We start from the raw sequence: 12,357 nt of genomic DNA on the forward strand, positions 1-12,357 counted from the left end.
AATAGACAAAGAAAAGTTTCTTGTTAGTTGTTTCCATTTTAGGATCACCACCTAGCCAAAATCATGGCTGATCATGGTTACTTCAACTTCTATACTCCACCCGAGTATGAATCCTATCCTCAGTATCAGCAACATTCTTATGAAGATGAGAGATACAAGGTAATAGAAAATACTTTGAATGCCTTCATGCAACAATCCATGATAAATATGCAAGATACCAACCAAAGATTGAAGACTTTATCACTTCAAATTGGGTTGATTCAAGCACAAATCATGGATAACCAAGCCAACAATCAATCCACTCTTGGAGAACAAGAAAATAATCCAAAGATGTTTGAGAGAGTCGGAGAGATTGTTGAAAAAGTTGTTGTTCAAAATGAGGTAGTTACAATTGTTGATATTGAAGAAGCAACGGTGGTTGAGAAAAAGGAACGGTTACTAATCAAGGAAGATTTAATGGTAACAAGAGGGAAGAAGATGAACAAGGTAGAAATCGATCGAGTCATTGATGAAATTTACGCCTTGTTCAAACCAAAGTTCAGGAGGTCATGGACTCCACATCAGCTGTACCTAAAGTTCATGGAATTCCTCCCAAAGCGTAGGGTTTCAAAGGATGATGTGTTGTCCGTCTCATTTTGGCCACCCTAACGAAAAAGGCGTCGAGCTAACGACGTTAAACAAGCGCTTGTTGGGAGGCAACCCAATTTTGTGAGTTTATTTACTGTTTTAAATGCATAATAAGTCTAGGAGTCAGGTGCATGCATCACAACAGCAAAAACAGAAGTTAAACAGAGAGCAGAATCCTGAACTGACACAACTCGCAATGGCGAGTAAAATCAGCTCGCAACTGCGAGCATATGGTCATAACTCGCAACTGCGAGTAGATCAGCTCGCAATTGCGAGCAAGCATGGTTTGGTTTTTTGTTTTCTTTCTTGATACCTTTCAACACTAGTTTGCTTCTGTTGTTTGTTTCATTTTGGCACATGGACTCATATTTTGTTTTATTAGTACTATGTTTTATGTTGAATAATGTGTTAGCATTTTTTGTTGATTAAGTACTTCAGTTTATTTTGAAAATCATGGAAGCTTCATTTGTATCACTCTTTCTTCATTCTCAAATCTCAGATGATTGGTAATGATACATAATTATGGTAAAAGCGCAAAGCCAAGGTACAAGTTTCCAGTTTTTCTAGGTTTTTACTCGAATATGGAACGAGTACTTTGTGCAAATTTCATTTCATTTAGTTCTTCGCAATAATATGTTTGTTTGTGAACCACTTAGTACTAGCTAAAAGTGAGGAAACCTCAAATGTTTGTACATATGCAAGGAGACTGGTATTCATTGTTTAACTCGGTTGTTTTATGTTAAATCCAATAATTGTTTTAAATTGTGTGAAGGCATGGAAGTGATCAAGGCATATTTTTGTTTATGAGTGAAACTTACTTGACCACAAATAGCCTACCTTGTGAGAAGAGCGAGTATTTGCTAACCCACTTGAGCCAAATGAATCGGAGTTATCAATTATGAACTGTCAATTCATAAGCACAATGCTTGATGAAGTTGCCTTTAAATTTTTCAAAATTCAGTTCATCTTTGACGCACTTTAGGACTCTGATATGTTTTTAATTGTTGAACCCTAAAATTTCAATGTTATTTGTCCCTTTTGCCTTAGAGTAGAGGAACATTCAATTAGGGTATTTGTTGATTCAAGTTGGGGAGAGAAGGTAGATGTAAATCTTATGTCAAGTACTATGGTGTAAATTTATCTTAGATCAAGACAACATGTTGTTGTAAATACAAAAGAAAAGAAAAACAATGTGTACATGAAAAGAAAAAGAAAAAGAGAAAAAGAAAGAAAAATCCAAAAAGAAAATAAGTTGTCAAGATCAAAGTGCTTCATGTTTAAACACCAAGGGTTTGTAATGATTGGTAGGAAAGATTGTGAATTTTAATGGTTGATACAAGGAATGTTCCTCTTTGATAGGCTTTTTGATTTCAATTGCCCACATATATGACATTTCTTTTGTAGCCAAGCCAAGTTATAACCCTCAAAGACCTTTTGATCCATGTTTTTTATGCCTTTTGAAACGATATTTGGATGGACACATAACTTGATTGGAATGTTAACTTGATTGCCGGATGTGTGTTCATAACCCTCATTCATTTGATTTCAATTGTTTATCTACTTTCATAGAAGTGTGTTAGGTGTGGTTCGTAAATAAATATATTATTGTTTTGAAATGTTTGACATGAACTTTGTACTTAGGACTCATCTCATGTTAGTAGTAGAATTTTAGATTAGTTGGAAACTTAGACTTGCCCGCGCATTCACTTTTAAATCATTCATCTGAAGATGTTTCCAAAAGCCTTGTGTACTTGTGTCTTGTAATTTACTTGTTTGCTTTTCAATCTTTTGTTTGAGGACAAACAAAGAGTTAAGTTGGGGAGAGTTTGATAAGTGCCAAGAAGTGTTATTTTTATGTTATATTTCATACACTTTTTGTTACTTGTTTTACAAGTTATCGAAGGAAAAGCCGAGAAATAAGTGTTAAATGCCTTATTACGCTTTATATATCTTACTCTATCCTTTTGTGCAGAAATTAGCCTCAAGACACTAATTAAAGACCAAAACCATGGAAAAACACTATTTGGGCAGAAGCTGATCCAGGAGGCAAGCAGCTCGCACCCAAACTCGCATCTGCGAGTGCCAATGCGAGCCACTCGCAACTGCGAGCTCCCTTACTCGCAACTGCGAGTTAGGGCGGTTTGATCCCCTCAGTTATGACGTGGCAGCGTATCATTGGTCCAGCAAGCAACTCGCATCTGCGAGTGATGTAGCTCGCATCTGCGAGTTAAGGCAGGGCAGAAGTCTTTATATAGCCACTTGCTACTCTTTGGAGAGGATCTTATCATATCTTAGCTTGATATTTTCTTAGCTTCTCTTAGGTTTTAGTTTAGATATTTTCAAAGAGAAAAGTAAGGTAGTTCTTCATTGAGTGAGATTGGTTTTGGAAGTTGGATCTTAATACTTTGTTGAGACATCACAAGTGTAATGAATCCTTCCTTTTCAATCCATCCTTGCATGGCTTCCATGATGATGAGTAGCTAAAACCCCTTTGTTGGGATGAGAGGTACTTGATCTTGCTTAACATGTAATCTTTTGATCTTGCAAAATATGTTTCTAGCAATTTATATTCAATATTGTTGTTATTCTTGTGTTAATGCTTTCAAGGAGATTCAAGATGCTTTGGACACAAACTCTTGAATCTTGAGCTAGAATAGCAATATATCTTAGGTTAACTTACTTGACATCTTTGTTAATCTTGTGATAATCACCATAATCAAGAGCTAAATGCTTTCGTATAACTTAACCAGGCTGGACACGGTCGATTAGGTTATTCGATCGACTTTGTTATCGTTTAAGGAATTTGGACACGAATGTTTAAACGATAACTTAGAAATAATTATATCACTTTGGACACGAAGGATAGTTTAGAATTGATTGTGATAATGTTGCTTACAAAGCTAGAATTCGTATGGATCATTAGGTTACGTGTGACGCTTGGTTAAGGAACGCTACTCCTAACAAGTTTCAATCCTTATCTTTCTCAACTTTTACTTTTCGCAATTAGTTTAGCTAGATACATTTCATTTCAAACAAACAAGTACTCTTAATACTTGGAATGATAGTCGATGTTAAACTGTCATTGATAACGCACTATTCCCTGTGGAGACGATACAAAAATACTTATCTTGTTTGATGCAGAATATACTTTCATCAGTATCCATTTTCAGGAAAACAAATTGAATTCATTCCCATTAATTTAAACAAACTAAATCGATTCACAAGATAAACTAAAGCCAGAATCCAACTATATAGTGAATGAGAAGCGTCCACGGTGTGTTATGGCAAGCATGCTCACAAAGCGGCACGCATGGCAGACAAACAGATGGTCAGGTACATTCGCCAAATTTTATAATGTCATTATCCTAATCATATCATTGTCAGCATGCATGTTTCATAGGTGCAAATTTCATGAACACAACGAGTAACGTATACAAGAATCTATGTCAGTGGAAACAATATATTTCAAATAATAGTAAATTTGATTAACAATCAATATTTACTTTGTTATCAAGGGTACACATTTGCACACCCTCAAATGCACTCAATCAAAAGTATACATGTATCATTTTAGAAACAAAGATGTTGATAACTACCGAGTTACATTTCCAGCAGCAATAAGGAATAAATTGCAATCTCTTTTTTTTTTTTTTTTTTTTTTGAATCGGCAGTAAATTGCAATCTCTGCATCTTGAGAAGTAAACTAATTGAGTTTAAGGAAGATCATTCAATATACAAATCTTTTCCTGAATTTCTTTCTCAAGAGAATATATATCAGTAATGCCAGAAAATTTTGATGGCCTTTTTTTGTGACCATAGTGTGTCAAAATTCCAAATCACTAATTAACAAGACTGAAACAAAAGCACTCCTACAAACCTACCTTTACCAATTGAGGATCAAGCACAGAAACAGAATAAAATTTGTTAACACTAGCCATGTACATTGGCTCTAGGAAAGAAACAGCATTGTTTAACCTGTTAATAACCATTTGCAGTTTTCTGCGATTTTTTACTGAAATTTGACATGCTGCAGTGTGGACAAACGTACTCCAGCCCATCAGTTTTCGCGTAGTCCTGCCATTCATCATAAAGGGTGAAAAAAATAAATATAAATTTCCATCTCTCACTCTCTAGTATACTCATTTAGTACAATTTGAAAAATACTACTGACATGTTCATAAGCTGTTTTCAGCTTATTTTCATAAGCTCTCCAATATAGTTTAAGAAAACAGCTTGTAGCAGAAATAACTTTAACATGAGCACTTATGTGGTAAGTGTTTATGCTATAAGTGTTTAATTAAGTTGATTATCCAATTGATTATCCAAACAGGACCTTTTATCAGTTTCATTTCATATAAAAAAAGAAAGAGAAGCAATTGCCTATATTGATCATAATCCAACAAAATAAAGTTGGCAGAAGGATTCAAATAGCATAGATAGTTGCAACTTAGCCTGATATTGTTGATTAATAATACCTTAAATGCTCCGAGTCCTTGCCGCCTATCACAACCAAAATGAGCCCACTCACCACACATACCACAGTTCACCCAGTCACCTGCTGCGCTACTGTTGTTGACACAACATGAAAGGTAAATTATAGTCAATAAGACAGAATTTTGCAACCTTACACACATACTCAGACACAGAGACAGAAACAGAGACCTGTGACACAATAAGCAGCATTCGCCATCTACATCATCATGAGCTAATTCATATTCTAAAAGATAAGTTTCGTAATGTCTTTTGAGTGTATTGCCAACACCCTACAACAGCAAAAAGAAATTATTAATTTCCATAATATTGTATACAGGATGCCCAAAAGTATCATTTTCACAATGCAATTAAAAGAAAATTTTCCTCAATTTATTCATAAAGTTTGAAAAATTAAACAGAAAAGTGTCAACAAAATAACCAACTTCGTGGCTTAATTTCTCTGCAAAGACAATAACGGATCAAGCCATTTGCATTTTAGGTGATCATAACAATATAGCAACAATAAAGAACTGACGACAACAACAACATAGTGTTCTATCAAACGACGCCACTAAGTGGAGTCGGCTACATGAATCAAACGACGCCATAGTGTTCTATCAAAAACCATGTCTTTCTTGCTAGTTTCTCTCGATAAAGAACTGAATGCTTAACATACATAAAATCATACTAAACTAGGAACATTGAAATGTCAAGTTTCAAAACCTCAGAAGAAAAAGTACAAGATTCCTAATAAGGAATGGATTACTAAAAGTTCATACCAGTAGAACTCAAAATGTAAGATTATCTAGGTAGAGGGGAATGCCTGGTGCTTTTCCTAAAAGTAAAATTCTAGGCTGAATTTATGAAAGCCGTTTCAGGTAATGCATGTGCATAATAATGCAATGAAATGTTTATTAAGGAACAGAAAGAAAGAAAAAAAATAATCCTTACTGTCATTCTATGTGTCAGAGTGTGATTGCTCATCTTTGAGAAAACTTGTCCTTTCCAATTGATACCATTCCCAACATGAAAGCCTCCTCTTGAAACCACCTAAAATACTCAAGTTTCTTAGATACAATTTCTACAATACTATGCAGTGTGTTGTTGTTCACTCCACATGTACAAAAGTCTTACCTCTCTATACAAGTTAAAAAGATCCAGACGTTTAGCATTCAGAACGGCATCAGGGAACTCAGCAAGGCCACCTTGTGGAATGAGGCGAGTATGCCCTCGAAGAACCAGAAATTGCATTACATCCTTCAGGAATTCCTCCTGTCACAACAGGGAAAAACAATAGAATTGTTTTTTTAGATCCGACGTAAAATAGAACTGAAGGTAGCAAAGGTCAACAAAAACATATACGGAAACCACCTCTGAGCAAACTCGTATTGGAGCTCTGTCGCAGCCATGTTTTTTCATTGGTAGTGGATTCAAAGATATTATCTGGTGAGCTTGAAACGAGTTTGACACAGATTTTCTGTTTGTAACTGAACGAGGACCTAAACCATTGTGCTTAATTGGAACATGAGGCTGATTTGATTTTCCACGGTCTCCATCATATTTTTCTCCCTCAAAATATCCTGAAAAAGGGAGAAGCTTTTGGCGATGAGACTGAGGGATTGGCCTCATTGCAGCAAGACTTAATTTCTGCCTATCACTGCCATTATCTTCAACTTTCACGCCACTAGCATTGATAGATTTAACTCTAGAGCATGATTCTGGTTCGGATCTTTTTCGACTAGGTGCTGGAGGCATCAACCAACTAGGATGGCTAGAGAAAACAATATCTTTGGAGCAGTTATCTTTCTCCTGCCGATTACAAAAGAAAAGAAGACGTTCTGCATCATCTTTAGTAAAAGATGCAACTGATAATCCCTGAATACTAGCAACGCCTAACATAACTAGGCAGCGGTACGACACATTAGGTGCAAGTTGTCTAAGAACCTGTTAACAAATACCAAGAAGCCATTAATGAAAAAAAAAAAAAAAAAGTCCATGAAGTATGGTTCATTGTAGCCATAAATAAAAGGTACAATTTATCTAAATACAAAAGTGTTCCTATCTGTATTGGTATAGAAGTTAGAAGGAAAAAACTGTAAAACGAAGCTACAGGTATCTAGAATACCATAAAGTATCTAACATATATACTTTGTCTAACATGAGTGCGGCTATAATTTTGAAGTTTCTGCACCTCCTGGGTGTGCACCCTACAGAACTTTATTATTATAATGAAACTTTCATTCTTTTTTACCAGCTATTTTTAATGGAAAGTTTGTGTTGTCGAACCTGGATCATGAAAATAGCGGTTTGTTCAAATTCCTCTATGCTACAACGCTATAACACTGTTGTTGCAACTATTTGACAGCACTTTGTACTAAACATTGTATTGCAGGATAAGAGATTTATTCAAATTCCTCTGTGCTATAGCACTACAGCGCCACTATAGCTTCTATTTGACAACATTGAGTACACACCAGAAATCAGCCTAAAAGTCTTCAATAGTTTCCAGACTTAATTATATGTATTGAAGAATTGACTCGACCACAATGTGAGGCTCTCGAATATCAACTTTAAGAAAACATTTCATGTGTTTATGTTGCAAAAGAAGGATCACCAATCACGTTAAGGTGATATAAACAAAGTGCGATTACCAGCTTATACATGTGGTAGAGAAGTCCTTTCATTCATGAAATTGCAAACCTTGTAGCATTATTTTATCATCGCAACAATCAATCACATGAAATTATTTATATGTGCAGCTTACTACCTACTCTATTCACTAAATGCCAATTTAGCATCTTGCAAATTCATACATCTTTTTCTCATCCATACCAAGTTCATTCAAGTAAGCCAGCTGTTAAATTAACAGAAGAACTTTCAACTAAACCATTTGATTGGTCAAAACTATTTTTTAACAAACATTAAATTAAATTTTTAAAACCTAGACCAACTGACATAAACCTTAAGAAAGAAAAAACAATTAACCTGTGAAGCCCATGTAGGAACACGCATACAAACTTCAAACACACTAGATCCACAGGCTACTGAAGCTGATCTTCGAGGCTCGTATGAAGGTAGTTTATTTTGTTCATGGCTAGGAATTGCCTGGACAAGTTGACTATTCTCGGTGAGCTCTTTCTTAATATGATTCTCCAAAAGCTGAGGAAACACATACGAGAAAAAAGTGCTCAGTAAAAAGTTAAGAGCAATCATGTGAAAAGTTGAACAATGACAATACAATTCACCCGTGCCTGATCATTGAAACAAGCGTCTGCACTACCAGAAACCAAGAGTGATATATGAGCAGAACTAGACGTGGATATATCACAGCGCATGGTCACCACGCTGCGTGAGAATGTTGCTGCTTGGAGAGGAGGTGGTGGAGCACTACAAAATTTACGACAGTTACAGAAATTAACAAACAGAATAACATTGTAGGTAAAAGATGGAAAGAATATGTAAGTGTTGCACCGAATAAAACATCGGAAAACACGAGTATGAACTCTCAAAACCACCAAATACCTCGTCCGATTTTGAAGTTTACATCCCCGTATCTGTAGAAAAGCCAGAGTGAAAACAGAAAAACATACATGAGTAAATTAAAAAATATTCAAAAACACTTAAAAACAATCACTTAAATTATGAGGGAAGAGACATGTTTTTTTATCACAACAACCAAGCTTTATCCCGATAAGTGGGATTGGTTACATGGATCAAATTACGCCATAATGTTCTATCATAAACCATATTTTGATCCAACTCATTAATCTCTAAATCTTTCTTTATAGTTTCTGTTATAGTTTTTCTAGGTTTACTCTCCTTACTACAAAATATACATGCCTTCTCTCTACATGCCCAACCTAAGCCTATTTTCCATCATCTTTACTACTATAGGTGCTACCCCAACTCTCTCTGATGTTCTCATTTATAATCCTATCCTGTCTAAGTCTTACCACACATCCAACGTAACATCCTCGTCTCCACTACGCTTATTTTATTCTTGTGTTGATTCTTAACCCCCCAACACTCCGTTCAATGATTTAAGGAAATACCATTGCACTTTTCAGCACATACACATCTTGATTTTGTACCATAGCTTCTTTAGGTTTGTTAATAGTGAAACCTGATCCCAATTAGGAACAAACATAATGGTGAAACTAGTTTTGAACTAATCCATGCATATGCCTTAAGTAATACATTGATTACATTGTCTCCAAATGGTGAAAAATGCGATAATACTAAACTATTTTCAGATAAAACTATCTTCAAAGTTGAATTTAATTTGACACTTCTAATAAGCATGTAGAGTTTCACCACAAACTAACCTATAACAATTACTACAATTGTGTAACGCCATGCATATGAAGTTATCTGCAAAGTTGTAATTTTATACAGAGCATCCAAAAAGCAGTAACGGATAAACCAAGAAATGCAAGCAACCGTGTGAAACAAACTTACTTCAGTACATAGGAGAGCATTGAGTCCATCCTCTAATGACTCCAATAAGCACGCATCCTTTTAAGAGAAAATAGAGATGAAATAAATCAGTCTATAACAGGTAGGCCACATTGTAAGAACTATTACAAATAACAAACTTCTTGAAAACTAATTAACCAAAGTATCCAAGCCTACCACTGTGCAGGGAAATCCACAAAGAAGAAATCTCGTATTCACATCATCATCATATATCTTTATAGAAGAACTAGTCTCAGGTGAATCTTCTTCCTCTTCCTTCGTGTCTGCTTCACATGGACCAACTTCAATGTTAGGAGGTTCCCCGAGAATTTTTGGACCAAGCTTACCGCTGCCCTTCTGACTGTTGTGAGGTATGACCTCGTTTTGCACACAGTATAGTCTAAAAGATGACTGAGCAAGTTGGAAAGCATCCCATGTATGGCTGGATGTACTACAATACATAATACCAACTATCATAAACAAAAACACTATTCGAGAAATAGGTGCGTTGAAATGATTAAATAAACATTTTCTTGTTGCTACACTTCTCATGCCATGGATTCATTGGTGGAATCCGAAGTAATAAGAGAGAAGTGTGGTGACAGTAATGCAACCTATTGCTATCTGCATAAAAAGAGATGCACAGCCGGGAACAGTATTGTAAAACGAGGATCGCGGAAAATAGCGATATGTTCAAATTCCCCTACACAACAGTGCTATGGTACTATTTGACTACATATTCTACTAAATAATGTGCCTCGGAACAATAGTGATTTGTTCAAATCCTGCTATAGCGTTATTTGACAAAAAATTGTACTAAATAGCATATCATGGAACACTAGTGATTTGTGCGAATTCTGTTATATTATAGCTCTGTAATGCCACTATAGCTGCTATATAACAACAACATAGGCCAGGAACAGTAATATTTAAAAAGCATGACAATCCAAGATGGTGGATGACTAATACCTCTGTGCCACTGAGAAAAAAGCTTGATGAAAATGTGAAGCTGCATACTTTGAAAATTCATTTTTCCAGTAAATAGTGTAAGGTACTCCCTGCCAAACAAAACACCTCTGTTTAATAATCACGAAACCTAACAAAAACATATAATGTAAGGACTAGTCTTTTAAGTCCTCGTTAACACCCTAGTTTAGCCTTAATCTCATTAATTATACTCTAAGCCAGCACATCTTAGTTTGCATATCTAATCCAAACCCAAAAGAAGTATAGATTGTCTTTTGACCAATATAACCTTAGAATGTAGTGCCTCTGCCAATTTTTCGCCCTTAGGAGTTTCCAAATAAACCTACAAAAATATCATGAAGTAAGTTGAACATCAAACATTATACCATCCATGTCAAACAATCACAGAAGAAAATTATCCACCAAACACTCACGGTATTAGGTAATTTGGAAGAAAATAATCCACACAAGGCTTCCGGGGTAGACAGGTCAAAATCTTCCCATACAAAAGACCCGATTTCTCCACTATCATCTAACTGCTGACCTTGCAAGTAAACAAAATCCGGCTGCAGTTGTTCTAGAACTCGAGCAAGTTCATCGAAAGTAGGTTTAGTCAACACTTTAACCTGAATTCACGTGAAAAGTTAAAATTTTACTTAATTCTAATGGAATTTTCCTTAAAACAAATAAAAACAAAAATGTATACAGCAACAACAACAACAACCAAGTCTTATCCCACTGAGTGTAGTCGGCTACATGGCTTGGGACCCGTAATGCATAGCAAGGCTAACATAGGCAGGATTAAAAACTAAAATGTATACAAAATAGAAACTCAGTCGTCACCTCAAGTCGCCCGAACGAAGAAAGTTCCGGAAACGGGTACGACGAAAATTGATCCTCAGAAGCATCATCATCCTGCTTCTGCTTCTGCTTTTGTTTACTATCATGTGATTTACCACTAAGAACAGCAAGAAGACTACAATGTCTTGACACACCCTGAAAATGGAACATCATATATGCATGAAAAACAGTAACCCCACTTCTCACAACTGCAAAACCTCTACTGTTTCACCCCAATGCCTCAAAAAACTCTACTATTACCAAAATCAACACCAAAACAACTTCCCAATACTACAAATCAACCCAGAAAGAAACCAAAAATCAAAGTTTTAGCTTTTTACCCTTTAAGAAACCCAGGAATTAGAAAAAAGCAAAAACTATGAGAATGAAGAAAAATCAACGACCCAGAAGAAACTAAAACGAGAATCAGTGACCCATTTGGTCAAAACAAAGAAAAATCAAAACTTTAGCAAAGAAAAACGAAGAAAAATAAAAGCCCCAAATCGAAGTTTTGCTAAGAAAAACGCTAGAAAGAGAACCCTAAGATACGAAATCGATATGTATCATTCACCAAACTAAAAACCCAATTTATAAGATTGAAAAAATAAAATAATAAGAATTGAATAAATTAAAATAAAAAATCACGAAGAGACTTTTTGGCACAGAGTCCACAAACAAAATTGAATTGAATTGGGTAAGTCAAAGTATAACATAACTTAGAATTAAAATACCAAACATTAAAACTATTCTGGTACGTACATTTTTGATTTGATTTGATTTGATTATTAACCTTTTTAACACAAAACAGTAATAGAATTTGATAAAGTTTTGTTATTGATGTTATTAATTTATAAAATAAAAGGAGTTTCACACATGACATGATTCGATAATAACTTTTGAAGATGATGATAGCCACAAAACATTAGGATCATATATATTATATATAATTATTAATAAAACCAAACATAACATAATATTTTTTTACCCTTTGTTATT

General features: G+C 35.1%; 1 protein-coding gene across 1 annotated transcript; it reads right to left on the minus strand.

The window, feature by feature from the left end:
* Positions 1-4,318: 4,318 nt before the first annotated feature.
* Positions 4,319-12,057, minus strand: LOC146946247 (AT-rich interactive domain-containing protein 4-like). Its single transcript, XM_085744392.1, has 15 exons — positions 11,365-12,057; positions 10,956-11,147; positions 10,811-10,864; positions 10,525-10,613; positions 9,733-10,006; positions 9,559-9,615; positions 8,623-8,654; positions 8,352-8,487; positions 8,086-8,259; positions 6,472-7,044; positions 6,235-6,372; positions 6,052-6,150; positions 5,290-5,390; positions 5,103-5,193; positions 4,319-4,701 (listed from the first exon to the last, which is right to left on the minus strand). The coding sequence occupies exons 1-15, from the start codon at positions 11,533-11,535 to the stop codon at positions 4,606-4,608; spliced, it is 2,277 nt and encodes a 758-aa protein (XP_085600518.1). The 5' UTR covers positions 11,536-12,057; the 3' UTR covers positions 4,319-4,605.
* Between the last annotated feature and the right edge of the window lie 300 nt (positions 12,058-12,357).

Source organism: Medicago sativa, chromosome 2, assembly GCF_051527215.1.
Source record: "Medicago sativa cultivar Bolivia chromosome 2, Bolivia_mono, whole genome shotgun sequence".
Lineage (NCBI taxonomy): Eukaryota > Viridiplantae > Streptophyta > Magnoliopsida > Fabales > Fabaceae > Medicago > Medicago sativa.

Excerpts from the sequence above, each read along its gene's own strand:
- LOC146946247 (XM_085744392.1), bottom strand. The coding sequence starts at position 11,535 with ATGATGTTCCATTTTCAGGGTGTGTCAAGACATTGTAGTCTTCTTGCT. Across the intron at positions 8,655-9,558 it reads ATGCTCTCCTATGTACTGAA|ATACGGGGATGTAAACTTCA; the intron begins GTAAGTTTGTTT and ends GCTTTTCTACAG. Across the intron at positions 8,488-8,622 it reads AAACTTCAAAATCGGACGAG|TGCTCCACCACCTCCTCTCC; the intron begins GTATTTGGTGGT and ends TAAATTTTGTAG.